The following is a 16,707-nucleotide window of genomic DNA, read 5'->3' on the forward strand; positions in this document are numbered from 1 at the left end:
GCGCCAGGAGCACTCCCCGCCCATGCCACGCCCCCTGCGCCAGGGGCTCTCCCCGCCCCCATGCCCAGTACGGTGGGTCCCACCCCGGATGTTCGCCATTCGCTGACCGAGTCGGAGGCCATGGCTGTGCAGGTAGGCCTGGCGGTGCTGGGCGACCTACTCCAAGGAAGGAGGGAACAGAGGGAAAGCGTAGGATGGAACTGGGCCGCTAACTGCGCGGGGCTCGCGGGGCTCGGCCCGTAGACAGGCATGAGCTGCCGGATCCGAAACGGTACCTTGGGCGAGCTGCTCTACGGGAAGGAAGGGAAAGAATCTTTGTTTCGGTTCTTTACTTGAAAAGGTTTTGCTGCTTCTGGGGCAGCGGAGTGAGGTGGGGGGTGGGGAGAACCGGAGAGTGGGGGCGGGGGGGGCGGTTTCCTGCTAGAAGTGGTTTAGGAGCGCTAGTGCTTTGCGTATGCTAAAATAACTTGCCTGGGGTCATTCTTGCACGTAACAGAACCGGCGCTCCTAACGCTTAAGGTTGCTGTGTTTCATGGTTGTAATTCATAATTGAACAATTATGGGGACACCAAAGAATGTATTTGGGAAGACCCGTAGGTCCCTTTCAGTAGTAACATTTCTGAGCATTTAAGGCACCAGAAGTTTATATCCTTTTAATCTTCCCGTGACGCTTCTATGAGGTATTGTCTCCATTTTACAGACCAAAAATTGAGGCCTTAGAGGTTTGGCGTGCTTAGTGGTCACTTTTAAGATAGCCAGGATTCCGGTCCAGGTCTGTCCCTGTGCGAGGAACTATTCCAGGTTCCTGAAATATACATTAGACAATAAAAGGCAGAAATATATGAATAATCAGTTTGAAGTTATTTAGTGTTTTAATGTTTTGCAAACTTTAGAAATTTTCTAGAAAGATTTAGGACCTTAAATGTTGAGGTTGAGAAGAAATGGTGAACTCTAGATCTTTTAGACCTAACAAATTGGCAAGTTTTCCTTATTACTAAGTGCCTTTATTCGGAGAAGGTGAAAAATTATAATCCTGTGATAGTTTAAATGTTGAAGTAGGACCTTTGCCTGTGGATCTAGGGCAGAGCTTTGTTTTGCTTAGAATTGTCATTGAAAGAAGAGGTTAATCTTTCAAACATTCCTGAAATGAGGGGAAGGGGCATAAAAGCTTAGATTATAGATGAATTATTTATTCATGTTGCTTAAGTTCTCTAGGATCCATGACTATTCTGAATTTGACCTTTGGGACTTTGTTTTGAGATTTATGGTACATTGCATTGAAAACAGATTCTAATGCAATGTCTGAATTTTTTCACCATCAGATTTAATATTTACACTTTAATTTTAAAAGCAGTAATTTCCAGCCTCACCAGTTGACACAAGCCACTCATCTCTGTATATAGTTCAACTCTCCTTTTCCTCCACTCTGTTCTGCTAATAAATATTGATTTGTTTTTGCAAAGCTACACAATGCCAAGGACTGTATTAGGGACTTTATGTTCATTTTCATTTACTTCTCACGATAGCTTTTTGTAATTGTACGTGTTTTATCATTATTTGTAACTCTTTCTCATCCTTTGGTATCCTAGTTAAAAATGAAGTTTTTTCAAACCCACCAACCAAATTTAACTCTCTTTCTCCACTTAGTGCAGGAGCACTTTATGCCTCTCCCTTTAACTTAGTTATTGGAATTGTTGACTTTCAAGTTTGTCTCCTATAAACCCAGCAGTTTGCAACCTTTATTCTGTCAACACAATTTATAAGCATTATGTGAACTAATCAAACTTCCCTGTGGGGGTGGGGGGGGTAAAATAGGTGAAGGAGATTAAGAGGTTCAAACTTCCAGTTATAAAAATGTCATGGAAATGTACAGCATTGGGAATAAAGTCAATAAAATATTGTAATAACTTTGTATGGTGACAGATGATAACTAGACCTACCCGTGGTGATCATTTCCTTATGTACATAAACATCAAATCACCATGTTGTACACCTGAAGCTAATATAATATTCAGTGTTAACTATATTTCAATTAAAAAAAAAATTTTAACTCTTCTCATTACACCTGATTCTCTGGTAAAGGAGGAGTGTACTGACTAGAATTTCTAAGGCAGTGCTATGCTATAGAAATATAATACAAGTCCCATATGTAATTTTTATTTTTCTAGTTGCCACATTGAAATTGAATAAAAATTTAATCCATTATACAGTAGTCCCCTCCCCCCCCACCTTATCTGCTGTTTCAGTTACCCAAGGTCAACTACAATCCGGAAGCAGGTGATCGTCCTTCTGACCCCTTATCAGAAAGTCAATAGTAGCCTAACGCTACATCACAATGCCTATGTCACTCACTTCATGTCGTCATCTCACATCATCACAAGAAGGATGACTGCATGCAGTACGATAAGATATTTTGAGAGAGAGACCATATTCACATAACTTAGAATATAATTGTTCTATTTTATTGTTAATCTCTTACTGTGCGTAATTTAGAAATACTCTAGGGTATATGTTAAGCATTCAGATTCTTTGGATCCTGTGCCAGACCTTACTGAATCCGATTGATTGGAACCTGTATTCTTTTTGTTTTTTTAAAGATTTTATTTATTTATTAGAGAGCAGAGCAAGGGGGAGAGAGCGTGAGCAGGGATGAGGGGCAAAGGGAGAGGGACAAGCAGACTCCCTGCTGAGCAGGGAGCCCAACATGGGGCTCAGTCCCAGGAGCCTGAGATGATGACCCATGCCGCAGGCAGGCACTTAACCCACTGAACCACCCAGACGCCCCTGGAATCTGTATTTTTTTTTAAGATTTTATTTATTTATTTGACAGAGGGAGACACAGCGAGAGAGGGAACACAAGCAGAGGGAGTGGGAGAGGGAGAAGCAGGCTCCCTGCTGAGCAGGGAGCACGATGTGGGGCTCGATCCCAGGGCCCTGGGATCATGACCTGAGCCACCCAGGTGCCCCTGGAATCTGTATTCTTGATATGCTCCTGCTTATGCATTGTAGAAGGCCATTAAATACTTGATTAATAAAACTGCTTAACCAAAAGAGGCTTTCATATCTGACCATGTGGTCATCTCAATTAAATTCTTTTAGTGAACATTATTTGTATGAACTCTAAAAACATGCAAAACAGTTCTCCATATCACTTCGGGGTGTAGAGTTTTTTGTGATTGTGTGATCTACTTTCTAAGATTAGCATTCGTCAGGATCTAAATTAATAAGGAGTTCATTATTAGTGCAAGAGGATAAACAACTTCCTCTCTTTTGTCCCCATTTCAGGTTATCAAGTGCAAGGCTGCAGTTGCCTGGGAGGCAGGGAAGCCTCTCTGTATAGAGGAGGTGGAGGTGGCACCCCCAAAGGCTCATGAGGTTCGAATTAAGGTAATAACACATCTAAGGCACTGGAAGAGAAGACTTACAATTAGGTCTTTGGGTAGATGAATCCTCTGAGGATAAACCCCAAAGGCCAGTGTCAAGGAGAAGGTATTGAAACTCATCCAACCTTAGAATCACAACATCCTCTTATTTTACCCCCTTCACTTTTGCAGCACTCCTCTCCGTCTTTTTAGCTTTGATGTTGAGCTCAGCAGCTTTCCCCACGGATCACTGGAGTATTGCAATTTATCTTCCATAGCCTGTGTTTAAGATGAATTTGTAAGATGCTCTCCTTTCTCCTGATCCCATGACTTAAAACGAATGATGACACATTAGAAACAAAAGTAGAATTGGTCTTCAGTCTCATTAGAGGCAGTTTCAAATAAGATTTGGGAAGAGGCTCCTGATTTGACTGGAGCAACAAGCAAGTGAACTCCACTTGCTTAGAGAGCTTTAAAATGTACTGAAACTTGCAGGCAAGGCCTTGGTTCAGGGGAGCCATCAGTCTAGTCCTGCTCAACCTCTGCTGTGGCAGAGAAAGGAAGTTAGTTACCTGTGGAGAGAGGGATATTGCACAAGGCAGCCACCTGGATATTTTTAGCGTTCTACTCTGTTGTTTTGATGTAAAGGTAATACTTTAGTGACCATTGAATAAAACTAACATTCTAGAAAAGGTAAGCTTTTTTTGCTGTGAATTAGAGTATACTTTCCCCATCCCACCTCCAAACACTTGTGCTCCCAGGAATCATAAGTGTAGGAGCCCACAGCCAAATAACTTTTCAAAATTCTTTTCAACCCGGACCCAGGAATCTGAAATCTTATATAGTTAATACATTTTTCTCTAAGTTCAGAAATTAACCTGATTGTGATTTTTGCCACTGAAAAAGAAACTGTGTCCTGGGATGTACTAAGATGAGCTGTATGGGAAACTACTAACAAATAGCAGGTATATGGGTGAGAAACAAAGAAGCATAAATATAAACACTCCACAATTTCTTTTTTTTAAGATTTTATTTATTTGAGAGAGAGCACAAGCAGGGGAGTGGCAGAGGGAGAGAAGCAGACTCCCCGCTGAGCAGGGAGCCCAATGCAGGGCTCGATCCCAAGACCCTGGGATCATGACCTGAGCCGAAGGCAGACACTTAACCAACTGAGCCGCCCAGGTATCCCTCCGGGATTTCTCTTCTGTGCTTTCAGTGGTTCCTCTCCACACCTGGAGGCACAGTGCCCATAAAATCACCGTGTTTACCTGCTCTTGCTAGCCTGCACTGGAAAGGAGATAGATGTACCATTTCCTTTGCATATAAACACACCATCACTTTTATGGATCACTAAAAACTGTCAATTCTAATTGTTAAGATGCCACAGATTATAAGCACGTGTTGATTTTAAAGAGGTTAAAATATCAAAGAAATGTATCTTAGAATCAGTGAAATAGGGTATTAAAAATGCCTTTGACCTATATCTCACTCTGAATTGCATGCAAACACACTTACACGCCCTTTAATATTCTCCTAGATTATTGCTACTGCAGTTTGCCACACCGATGCCTATACCCTCAGTGGGGCTGATCCTGAAGGGAGTTTTCCAGTGATCCTGGGACATGAAGGTGCTGGAATTGTGGAAAGTGTTGGCGAAGGAGTTACTAAGCTGAAGGCAGGTAAGGAGGATATTTGAACCACTTAATTTCATAATTTCAACTTATTTCTGCAAGGAAATTACATTTCCATTAAGCGATACATTGTTTCTTCGTGAACAAGTTATCACCTGAGTCATTTGTCAATGATTTTATTCCTTATCTGGGAAGCACAAATATTTGAGAGGTTTTTTCCTTTTGGATTTTGCAGACTACTGTTCATCTGAAAGTATTTATTTCCAAAGCCAGTTTTGACCAGTTAAACAAAAATTTTTAAAGATTCATCAGTGAGTCAGTATTTTGAAGCCCATGACCTTGTTTTCCAGTTACAATTTTAAGAGCTTCGTTTCAGTCAAAATTTTGAAAACTTGTATTTCTTGTATAGTCAGTGTGTGAATGATGTTATGTAGGTAAAGTTCTAAGTTGAAGTTGTTAACTTTGTAAAGCCACATGAGTTGACAGGTGTGGAAGTTTGCAGGGGTTGATGTATCCATTTAGAAACAGATGCTCCCTATTCAGGGTAATGTCTTTGCATTTGTCTCCCAGGTGATACTGTCATCCCACTTTACATCCCACAGTGTGGAGAATGCAAATTTTGTCTAAACCCTAAAACAAACCTTTGCCAGAAGATAAGGTTAGTATCTTTGTTATTTTATTCTTAAAATAGTAAGTAATTCTGTGGCAGTCTATCCAGAATATTCTACATGAATTATTTCATTTCAGCTTTATGGCAGCCTCATTATCACTGGTACCCCCATTTTCATAGATGAGAAAATTAAGACTCAGATTAAGTGATTTACCCAATATCAACTATTGGATAAAACAGAATTTTCTGAACCCATTCTCCTTCCATAACACTGGGCTAAATTTGCCAAAATAGAAATTAAGGAGGGACATGCTTACAGAATCAAAGGAAATCATTTTTATGAGCCATTTTATTGTCTGTGAAATCCAAGTAATAAAACTCATAAGGTTCCTAGGAAGATAACAAGAGATAACATAACCCCTTGACACAGAAAAGGTGGTTATTTTATTGTAGTAAGGTAGCAGCACTTACCTTAATACAGGCAATTTAAGATCTCCTTGTATTCCCCTTTTTTTACTCTTCTTACTGAGGTAGAACATATGTAATAAAGTACTTAGTCTAGAAATCTTAAGTGTATGCTCCACGAATTGTTATGTATATACTCACCTAACGGTTAGATAGAGAACCTTCCAAGCACCCTACAGTCATTGGTATCCCTTCCACGTCATTACCTGCCTCCCTCAAAGGGAACCACTGTTCTGATTTCTTTTGCTACAGGACTCCATATAAATAGAATCACATACTATGTGCCCTTTTGTCTGAGTTCTTTCGTTCATAATGTCTGTGAGATGTATCCAAGTTGCTCCGTGCATCAGTTCTTTTGTTGCTGTGCCACATTTCATTCCTTCATCTCTATTTATCCATTCCCCTGTTGATGGACACTAAAGTTGCTCCTTAAATGTTTGGGGCTGTCATGATTCATGCCGCCGTGAACATTCTTGGGTATATCTTTTAGTGAATATATGCACTACTTTCTCTTGGGTATTTTCCTAGGATTGGAATTGCTGAGTGTAATACTGTGATTTCATTTAGATGACCAAATTTATATTTCTCATATGTATTTGGTGTTCTGCCATGGTTTCTGGCTCATAGCTACTAAAACCCTTGGAATTTCCTGTGATGTGGGCTATAAAGGTGTCTTTGTTTCATTAGTGAAGGTGACTTTTGGAAAACCATTAGGAAACCTGTGGATGGCCTGGCCTTTGGTAAGGGAAAAGGGGCTCTTGAGGTTGAATCAGTCAGTGGCCAATGACAGTCAATCATAATTATAATTAAGCTTCCATAAAACCCCAAAAGGACTGAGTTCAGAGAGTTTTGGGGCTATTGAACACGTGGAAATTGGGGAGAGTGACTTACCTGTAGAGCCTGTGGTAGCTCCTCAGCTTTTCCCCATACCTCCTATGCATCTCTTCACCTGGCTGTTGATTCATATTCTTTATCATATCCTTTAATAATGTAAGTGTTTCCATGAGTTCTATGAGCTGCTCTGAGGAATTAAAAGAACCTAAGGAGGAAGTCTTTGGAACCTCTGATCTGTAGCCTCTGGGTCAGAAGCATAGGTAACTTGGGGCACCTGGGTGGCTCAGTCAGTTGAGCTTCCTACCCTTGGTTTCAGCTCAGGTCAAGCCCTGTGGCAGGATCTGCACTCAGCGCCGAGTCTGCCTGAGATTCTCTGCCTCGCCCTCTGCCCCTCCCCCAACTTGTATGCGCACGTGCACGCACTCTCTCTGTCAAATAAAATTAAAAAAAAAAAACACTGATTAACAGCCTGGAGCTTGTAGCTGGCTTCTGAAGTGGAGGGTAGGGGGCAGTCTTGTAGGACTGAGCCCTTAACCTGTGGAACCTGATGGCTCTCTCCAGGTAGTTGGTGTTAGAATTGAGTTGAATTCTCAGACACCCTGCTGGTGTCCAAGAATTGTTCAGTGTTGTGTGTGAGGGAACACACCCCCACACACACATTGGAATTGGATCCATGACCTAGAAGATTGAGTCACATACGGAAAATCCACGTGTTCTTACATTTGTTTTCTAGTGCCATTGACAAAATTAGTTTATATTTTTGGGAAACAAGATTCCATTTACTTTATAACATTAAGTCCAGTTAGTTTTGGCAAAGCTAGAACCAAAATAAATTTTGTTTTGAAAGGTAATTTCAAACACTGTTTAAAAGCTTGGGACCTATCAAGTATAATAATGGTAATGGGCTTTTTGTGGCTGGCTGTAGCATTTTCGAGGGACAAGTTCTTTCAAAGCATAAAATGTGTCCCATGTCACCTTTTGTTCAAGAAAGTCCTCTGGGACAGAAGTGATTTCTTACATTAAGGAAGGCTAAACAAACTTAAGTTGCTCTCTTGAAGGTTTAAGTTATTTGTGGTAGAGCTTTGTCACATAGTTTTTTGTTTCTGGTCATATTTTTCTCTGAAAGGAAATGTATTTACTCTTGAGTCTAAAGGCAATCCATTTTCTTTTCATCTGTGTATTTGTCTATTCTGTGTATTCCAAAAGATTAGCGTAAGAATGTACATCAAATTATAGTGTGTTGTTTTTACTAAAAATAACATATAAAGCACCCTGTGCCAGGCACAATGTTAATGCCTTATATAACATTTGGTTTTTATAGCAATCTATAAGGAAGATATTATTGTGTCTCTCCATTTTCTAGTAAGGAAACTAAGGCACAGAGGTTAGTTAACTGGCCCAAGATCACATGGGATTTGAACCCAACTATGTTTGACTTTAGGGCCTGTACTCCTAAGCAGGACATTACGTTACCTATCTATTTAGAATGTCAAAAATAATTTTCAATACCATTTATCATACTGGTTGCCTTTGTGAGGTTTTTTTCTTCATCCCTCATTAGTGTTACCAACTACACAGGCAAAAAACAAAGAGAAAGAAAAGATAACTTGAATCCTTGAGGACTGTTTTGAAAAAAAAAGCCTCCTGAAAGATCTAAATTAGCCAGTGTGGCTACCTATTTTCATCACCGGATCTGCATAATTGTTCATAATCTCTGCTTGGGAAGATTCTGGTTTTGGCTCTGTGCTTTCAGAAGTTATATTTGCTCACAGTTTTATGACGGAATTTTAAAATTATTTTCATCTGATCCATAAGTTGTATCTGTAAAATTTATTTCAATACCCAACAGTAAGATCAAGAAAGATATTGAATGTTGGAAAAGATACGTAAGGGTAAAAGTCTTTCTTAAGTTTCCCTAATAAGGCATTGCCGAAAGATGTTATTTTTTTTTATTTTTTATTGTTATGTTAATCAGCATACATTACATCATTAGTTTTTGATGTAGTGTTCCATGATTCATTGTTTGTGCATAACACCCAGTGCTCCACGCAGAACGTGCCCTCTTTAATACCTATCACCAGGCTAACCCATCCCCCCACCCCCTCCGCTCTAGAACCCTCAGTTTGTTTTTCAGAGTCCATCGTCTCTCCTGGTTTGTCTCCCCCTCTGATTTACTCCCCTTCATTCTTCCCCTCCTGCTATCTTCTTTTTTTTTTCTTAACATATATTGCATTATTTGTTTCAGAGGTACAGATCTGTGATTCAACAGTCTTGCACAATTCACAGCGCTCACCATAGCACATACCCTCCCCAATGTCTATCACCCAGCCACCCCATCCTTCCCACACCCCCACCACTCCAGCAAACCTCAGTTTGTTTCCTGAGATTAAGAATTCCTCATATCAGTGAGGTCATATGATACATGTCTTTCTCTGATTGACTTATTTCGCTCAGCATAACACCCTCCAGTTCCATCCACGTTGTTGCAAATGGCGAGATCTCATTCCTTTTGATGGCCGCATAATATTCCATTGTGTATATATACCACATCTTCTTTATCCATTCTTCTGTCGGTGGACATCTTGGCTCTTTCCACAGTTTGGCTATTGTGGACATTGCTGCTATAAACATTGGGGTGCACGTACCCCTTCGGATCCCTACATTTGTATCTTTGGGGTAAATACCCAGTAGTGCAATTGCTGGATTGTAGGGTAGCTCTATTTTCAACTTTTTGAGGAACCTCCATACTATTTTCCAGGGTGGTTGCACCAGCTTGCATTCCCACCAACAGTGTAGGAGGGTTCCCCTTTCTCCGCATCCCCGCCAACATCTGTCGTTTCCTGACTTGTTAATTTTAGCCATTCTGACTGGTGGGTGGTATCTCATTGAGGTTTTGATTTGGATTTCCCTGATGCCGAGCGATGTTGAGCACTTTTTCATGTGCCTGTTGGCCATTTGGATGTCTTCTTTGGAAAAATGTCTGTTCCTGTCTTCTGCCCATTTCTTGATTGGATTATTTGTTCTTTGGGTGTTGAGTTTGATAAGTTCTTTATAGATTTTGGATACTAGCCCTTTATCTGATATGTCATTTACAAATATTTTCTCCCATTCTGTCGGTTGTCTTTTGGTTTTGACTGTTTCTTGAAAGATGCTAAATTATTAATACATTAGAAATTAGACTTTGGGGGGCGCCTGGGTGGCTCAGTTGGTTGGGCGACTGCCTTCGGCTCAGGTCATGATCCTGGAGTCCCAGGATTGAGTCCCACATCGGGCTCCCTGCTCAGTAGGGAGTCTGCTTCTCCCGCTGACCCTCCCGCCTCTCATGTGCCCTCTCTCCATTCTCTCTCAAATAAATAAAATCTTTAAAAAAAAAAAAAAAATTAGACTTTGGAGGTTGCCTGGGGTGACGCAGTTGGTTAAGTGTCCCAACTCTTGTTTTCAGCTCAGGTCATGATCTCAGGGTCGTGAGATGAGCCCCACATTGGGCTCCATGCTAAGCACGGAGTCTGCTTGAGTTCTTCCTCTCCCTCTGCCCCTCCCGCTCATGTGTGCACATGGTCTCTCTGGAGCGTGCGCGTGCTGTCTCTCTCTCTAAAATAAATTTTTTTTTTTTTATTTGAGAGAGAGAGCATGAGAGGGGAGGGGGTCAGAGGGAGAAGTAGACTCCCCACTGAGCAGGGAGCCTGATGTGGGACACGATTTGGGACCTCGGGATCATGACCTGAACCGAAGGCAGTCGTTAACCAGTTGAGCCACCCAGGCACCCCCTAAAATAAATCTTTAAAAAAAAAAAAAAAAAAGAAATTAGACTTTGGGTCTTAGTACACTTTTCTGTCTATCTGTCATATTTAAAATTGATTTCTTTTTCCTGTGCATTTTGGGAAACCTGATTTACCCTGCCTTTTTCCTTTTTTATTTTCTTTAGAGTTACTCAGGGGAAAGGATTAATGCCAGATGGTACTAGCAGATTTACTTGCAAAGGAAAGACAATTTTACATTACATGGGAACCAGCACATTTTCTGAATATACAGTTGTGGCTGATATCTCTGTTGCTAAAATTGATCCTTTAGCACCTTTGGATAAAGTCTGCCTTCTGGGTTGTGGCATTTCAACTGGTTATGGTGCTGCTGTGAACACTGCCAAGGTAAGAGATTGGCCTGGATTTTAGCTTCTGCCTTCTGATTTGATACAACAAAGCTTTGCTAGAATAGTGAACTTGGCCCGGTGTGTAAGAAACCTAGTGATTTCCTTGACACTTGTGCAACGAGTACCTAATAGACTGTCTTTCCTGTTAGGTGGAGCCTGGCTCTACTTGTGCCATCTTTGGCCTAGGAGGAGTTGGACTGGCGGCTGTCATGGGCTGTAAGGTGGCTGGTGCATCCCGGATCATTGGTGTGGACATCAATAAAGATACATTTGCAAGGGCCATGAAGTTTGGAGCCTCTGAATGTATTAACCCCCAGGACTTCAATAAACCCATCCAGGAAGTGCTCATTGAAATGACTGATGGGGGGGTGGACTATTCCTTCGAGTGTATTGGTAACGTGAAAGTCATGGTAAGTGTTTTTTGCTTCATTTTTTTTTCTTTCTCTAGCTTTATTGTAAGAATAGAGCATGTAATACATACACAAAATATGTGTTAATTGACTATTTATAGTATTGGTAAGGCTCCCAGTCAATAGTAGGCTGTTGGTTAAATTTTGGGGGAATCAATAGTTATATGTGAATTTTCGACCGCACGGGGGGTGGGCGCCCCAACCCCTGTGTGTTGTTCAGGGGTTAGCTATACATCCACTTTACTAACCTCGAGCAACAACTTCTCTAAAGCTCAGTTTCCTCTTGTGTAAAATGCAGACAGTAATGATACCTCCTTGACACAGAGTAGATGCTCAGCAGGAGTATTACTGTTCTCCACCTGCTTCCTTTATTAAAGTCTTTAGAATTTTTAGAATTTATTTGAAAAACTAGACATCAAGGGGCGCCTGGGTGGCTCAGTAGGTTAAGCGTCTGCCTCCGGCTCAGGTCATGATCCCAGGGTCCTGGGATCGAGCCCCAATGTCGGGCTCCGTGCTCAGCAGGGAGCCTGCTTCTCCCTCTGCCTGCCGCTCCCCTGCCCCCAGTTTGTGCTCTGTCTCTGTGTCAAATACATAAATAAAATCTTTAAAAAAAAAAAGCTAGACAGCAAATAAAAGCCTTAAATTCTTTCATTTTGTGTTAATATTTAGCCAGGTTAATAATTTTTTTTTAAAAACCGTTGAATGAAATTATATTTACCAAATAGTGTGATCGCTTTGTGTGATTCTTTTAGAAGCTCTGTGCCACCACTCTTTCCTCCCAAAGCTACTTTGCTGATATTCTCAGCAGAATGCACTGACCTGTGTGATTCGATCCTGCCCCTGTCTGCAGAGAGCCGCGCTGGAGGCCTGCCACAAAGGCTGGGGCGTCAGCGTCATAGTCGGGGTAGCTGCTTCGGGTGAAGAAATCGCCACTCGCCCATTTCAGCTGGTAACAGGCCGCGTGTGGAAAGGCACTGCCTTTGGAGGTAATTCAGTGCGTGAGCACATTTTCTCTTTTGTTATTTCCATTGGCAGAATTTTCATCCCAGGCTGATTTGTTTTAACAAGAATTTTCATGGACTACCTTCTCATCATAAGTTGTTGCATAGTTATTTTAATAAGAGGGTTTTCTATTCAATCACTATTCACCTCTGGGGCTAGGTTGATGCTCAACTTCCTCTGAAGCATGAGATCCCTTTTTACACACACAAAAATCAGTATCCTGTTGATGAGGAAATAGTTGGGGGTAGGGCAGGAGTGAGAAGGTGGCTCCAGGGTACACAAACAACAGTGTCAGCCACATTGCTATGTTGTGGACTTAAATGGGTTATTGGCATTTCTCCTCATTTTTCCCAAGTGTAGTTTTCACTGGATGTGATTGTACCTCTGTCTACATAGTACTGACTTCAGCAGTAACCAATACAAAGTCTTAAACTGAAAATACCGTATTAGACCAAACCTTATAACAGAATTGAAAAGCTGCCAGACTGATCATTTTTCCCTTTTGTGATCCTAAAAAGTACACGGTTGGTTGGGGTTGCCTAACTACTGGTGGATTGCTGAAAAATCATTTCCATCTTTTCCGTGGTTGCTCAGCTAGGAAGCACAAATCATGCTTTTATATCCCAACAATTATGAATGAATGAAATCTAACGTTTTTATAGGTTTTTAAATATATATATCTATAGATACACACACCTATATGTATATATATACATTTATATTCTCACCATCCTCTTAGGGGGAAAAATCACATTGCATGAGTTTTTAATCTGTATTTAACAAAGAGTCTCTTAAGATCCCCATCCTCATATTATGTCCACTTTTTTGAAGGCCAGAGGAAAAGATCAGGAAAGTATGAGGGGTTTAGCCAAAGTTTTCTGTCTTTATACTATAGAATTCAGCATAAAAAAATGTCAAGGGGCGCCTTCATGGTGCAGTCCGTTAAGTGTCTGACTCTTGGTGTCAGGTCAGGTCATGATCTCAGGGTTGTGAGATAAAGCCCTACATCGGGCTCAGCTCAGTCTGCTTGCAGATTCTCTTTCTCTCTACCTCTGCCCCTCTGCCGACTCAGGTGAGTGAGCTCTCTCTCTCTCTCTCAAATAATAAAATCTTAAAAAAAAAAATTTTTTTCTATTAAAAAAGAAATGTAAAGCTGACCAAACTTGCCTTTCCAACTAGATGTATGCTTCACCTGAGTATCTTAGAATAGACTTTTAAGGCCACACATCCTCCCAGGTCCTTAACTATATTGGAAAGGGCATTCTGAGCGTGGGAGACTGAGCCAGGGGGTTTGATCCTAACCTCTCATGGGAGCCTCGTCCTCCCAGCTCATGCTGGTTGGGAAATAAGCTGGAGCATTAGGGCCCAATGGGTGTTGTTAAAATATGACCCATAGATGGAAATAGAAGTTTTGGTCTAGAGAATAGTGGTGGCTGTACTTGTCTCAGTTACCAGGAGATTTAAAGGAGAAAGAAAGGGGTGCCTGGCTGGCTTAATGGGTAGAGCATGTGACTTGATCTTGGGGTCATGTGTTCAAGCCCCATGTTGGGCATGGAGCCTACAATCAATCAATATTATATAAATATAATTTTTTTTTAAAAAAAGGAAAAGGGGCACCTGGGTGGCTCAGTCAGTTAAGCATCTGCCTTCGGCTCAGGTCATGATCCCAGGGTGCTGGGATTGAGCCCCGCATCGGGCTCCCTGCTCAGCGGGAAGCCTGCTTCTCCCTCTCACACTGCCCCCTGCTTGTGTTCACTCTCTCTCTCTGTCTCTCTGTCAAATAAATCTTTAAAAAAAAAGAAAGAAAGAAAAAGCCCCACAATTTTTAGGGGAAGAATAATTGGTAGAAGATAGAAGGAGGGAGGTTTGGAAAAGGCTCAAAAGAGGTTTGAAATGAGCTACACGGTATCCCTAGTTTAAAAGGTGGAAAGGCTTCTTTGTCGATTTATTATGTCTTTCAATATAAGTGAAAGACTGAAGGACCTGATTTTGTTTAAAATCTTAAGTAGCTAGGGCGCCTAGGTGGCTCAGTGGTTAAGCGTCTGCCTTCAGCTCAGGTCATGATCCCAGGGTCCTGGGATTGAGCCCCGCATCGGGCTCCCTGCTCAGCGGGAAGCCTGCTTCTCCCTCTCCCACTCCCCCTGCTTGTGTTCCCTCTCTCGGGGTGTCTCTCTCTGTCAAATAAATAAATAAAATCTTTAAAAAATAAAATAAAATCTTAAGTAGCTAAAAATTTCCCATTGTTTTCAGTTTCATAGTTTTCTAGGGTGCATTGCTATCCCTAATTTCATTAAAACCAAAGGAATAAAGTCATGTATCACATCAGTTTTATTCTTCCTTGAATTTCATGATTACAGAAATCTTTCTGTTATGGACCTAAATAAGTTTGGTGTAAGACTTCCAGAGTTCTGTGCTAGATAGTTTAAAATTTTGTCTGTTTGCTAAAAACTTAATGAGATTTTAGTAAATCTTAATACAGAAAAAGGAAAATACTCAGAAGGCATTTACTGTTTTCTTAACTAAAGACATACATTAAATTCTTCCTCCTCTCTGCTGATTTTGGAGTTCTCCATTCCTTTTTAATTCATGATAAAATTTATTCTCTTAAATGTCTGTCACCCACTAAGTAATAAGCATACTGTAAAGATTTTTGGGAGAATTAATAGATGTATGATTTCTTTTAGGATGGAAGAGTGTGGAAAGTGTCCCGAAGTTGGTGTCTGAATATATGTCCAAAAAGATAAAGGTTGATGAATTTGTGACTCATAATCTGTCTTTTGACCAAATTAACGAAGCCTTTGAACTGATGCATTCAGGGAAGAGGTAAGCTTCCTCTTTGGCTCTATATTATAAAATGTAGTAATGATTTAGGGTTTATGTAGGAAGGGTAAAAAAAAGATAGTTTTAGTGGTCTTAAAAGATATCCATTAAAACCTGTTTATTGCTTCCTTCTCTTACAGCATTCGAACTGTTGTAAAGCTTTAAATTCAACAGAGAAAACCTGTTCATCCTTGTTCCGAGGTCTTGTGGTCCAGCTGGAACAGCCAGACAAGCCGGGAGATCTTCCAAGTTCACAGCCTCTTAGACATTCTAGACCTTCTAGACCTTCTCTACTACTACTTCTAGAGTAACCTACTCTAGGCAATAATATTTTTTGTATAATTCATAAATCTCTAATCAAGGACAAGGCTAATACAGTCCTAAATCTGTTTTCTGAACTCTCCTTCACATGTATAATTGCCAACTCATTAAGGAATATCCTAACATAATAAAAGTAATTTCTGTGTATGTGTAGACGTTGTCATCTCTGTTTTATGCTGAATTCGTTCTCATGGTTCCTGTCCCCATAATTTTCATTCTTTACAGGAAAGCTAGAGGAAACAGGGCAGTGGTGAGTATCTGACCTTGCCTTCTTCCATCCTCAGTAATTTTTGCTTAGCTTTTAAGAGTCGCTGGCCCATTTACTAAAAACAGATAATCCTCACCATCAGGGGCAAAGTTACTCAGAACCCAAGTCAGCCCCTGTGAGATTACATTCTTTAGAACAGATATCATGCCTTGTTTAGACTCACTCTCCCAGTTCCCAGTGCGGCATCTGGCCCACCCTGGGCGCTAAACTTCGTTGACGAAACTACCTTCTGGGCATAAGAAGGTGTATGTGGGTTGGTGGCAGCTTCTATGAACTCTTACAAAAGTATTTAAAAAATATACATACTGAATTTCAAAGTTCCCAGGCACTTTTTCAAATCTTAACGTTTACCACTTCTGGACACATTGCCTTTCCTCTCCAGAGGTTTTTTATGAACTATCTGTCCACATCCTTTTCCTCACCACCCAGAATTTGGTGTTTTTCACGCTCATGCATATTGTTACACTTTTACCGTACATATCCCTTAACCCTCTAGTCTTTGGTATTGAAAACCTGATACTGTCTCATTCTGCACCTCTCATTTTTTACTCATTGTGTGATGAATCCATGTGATGCTCTCATTCACTAATTTTAATACTGTGCAACAGTATTCAGTTATATGAAATAACATAACTTATCTGCTGTCCAAATGATGGCATAAAGCAGCTTCCAGAGCTGTTTCTGTACTGCTAACACTGGTGAAACATTGTACATCTTGTTCATTGTGTTACTTAGGATATATAGCTGACCCTTGAACAACATGGGTTTGAACTGCACAGATCCACTTACACATGGATTTTTTACATTATGGTATTGCAAATGTATTTTCTCAACATT

At 40.7% G+C, this 16,707-nt stretch overlaps 1 protein-coding gene across 1 annotated transcript; it reads left to right on the forward strand.

The window, feature by feature from the left end:
* Window positions 1-76: 76 nt before the first annotated feature.
* Window positions 77-15,755, forward strand: LOC114203126 (alcohol dehydrogenase class-3). Its single transcript, XM_028096529.2, has 9 exons — window positions 77-132; window positions 3,286-3,387; window positions 4,900-5,041; window positions 5,564-5,651; window positions 10,828-11,047; window positions 11,199-11,459; window positions 12,310-12,445; window positions 15,146-15,284; window positions 15,422-15,755. The coding sequence occupies exons 1-9, from the start codon at window positions 121-123 to the stop codon at window positions 15,444-15,446; spliced, it is 1,125 nt and encodes a 374-aa protein (XP_027952330.1). The 5' UTR covers window positions 77-120; the 3' UTR covers window positions 15,447-15,755.
* Window positions 15,756-16,707: the final 952 nt, after the last annotated feature.

This window comes from Eumetopias jubatus, unplaced genomic scaffold, assembly GCF_037043125.1.
Source record: "Eumetopias jubatus isolate StellerSeaLion01/CBP00866 unplaced genomic scaffold, mEumJub1_p1.0 scaffold_2, whole genome shotgun sequence".
Lineage (NCBI taxonomy): Eukaryota > Metazoa > Chordata > Mammalia > Carnivora > Otariidae > Eumetopias > Eumetopias jubatus.

What these genes read in the sequence shown, in the direction of transcription:
- LOC114203126 (XM_028096529.2), top strand. An exon ending in AGTTACTAAGCTGAAGGCAG is followed by an intron (nt 5,042 to 5,563) that starts GTAAGGAGGATA and finishes TTTGTCTCCCAG; the next exon opens with GTGATACTGTCATCCCACTT. An exon ending in CTGATGCATTCAGGGAAGAG is followed by an intron (nt 15,285 to 15,421) that starts GTAAGCTTCCTC and finishes CTTCTCTTACAG; the next exon opens with CATTCGAACTGTTGTAAAGC.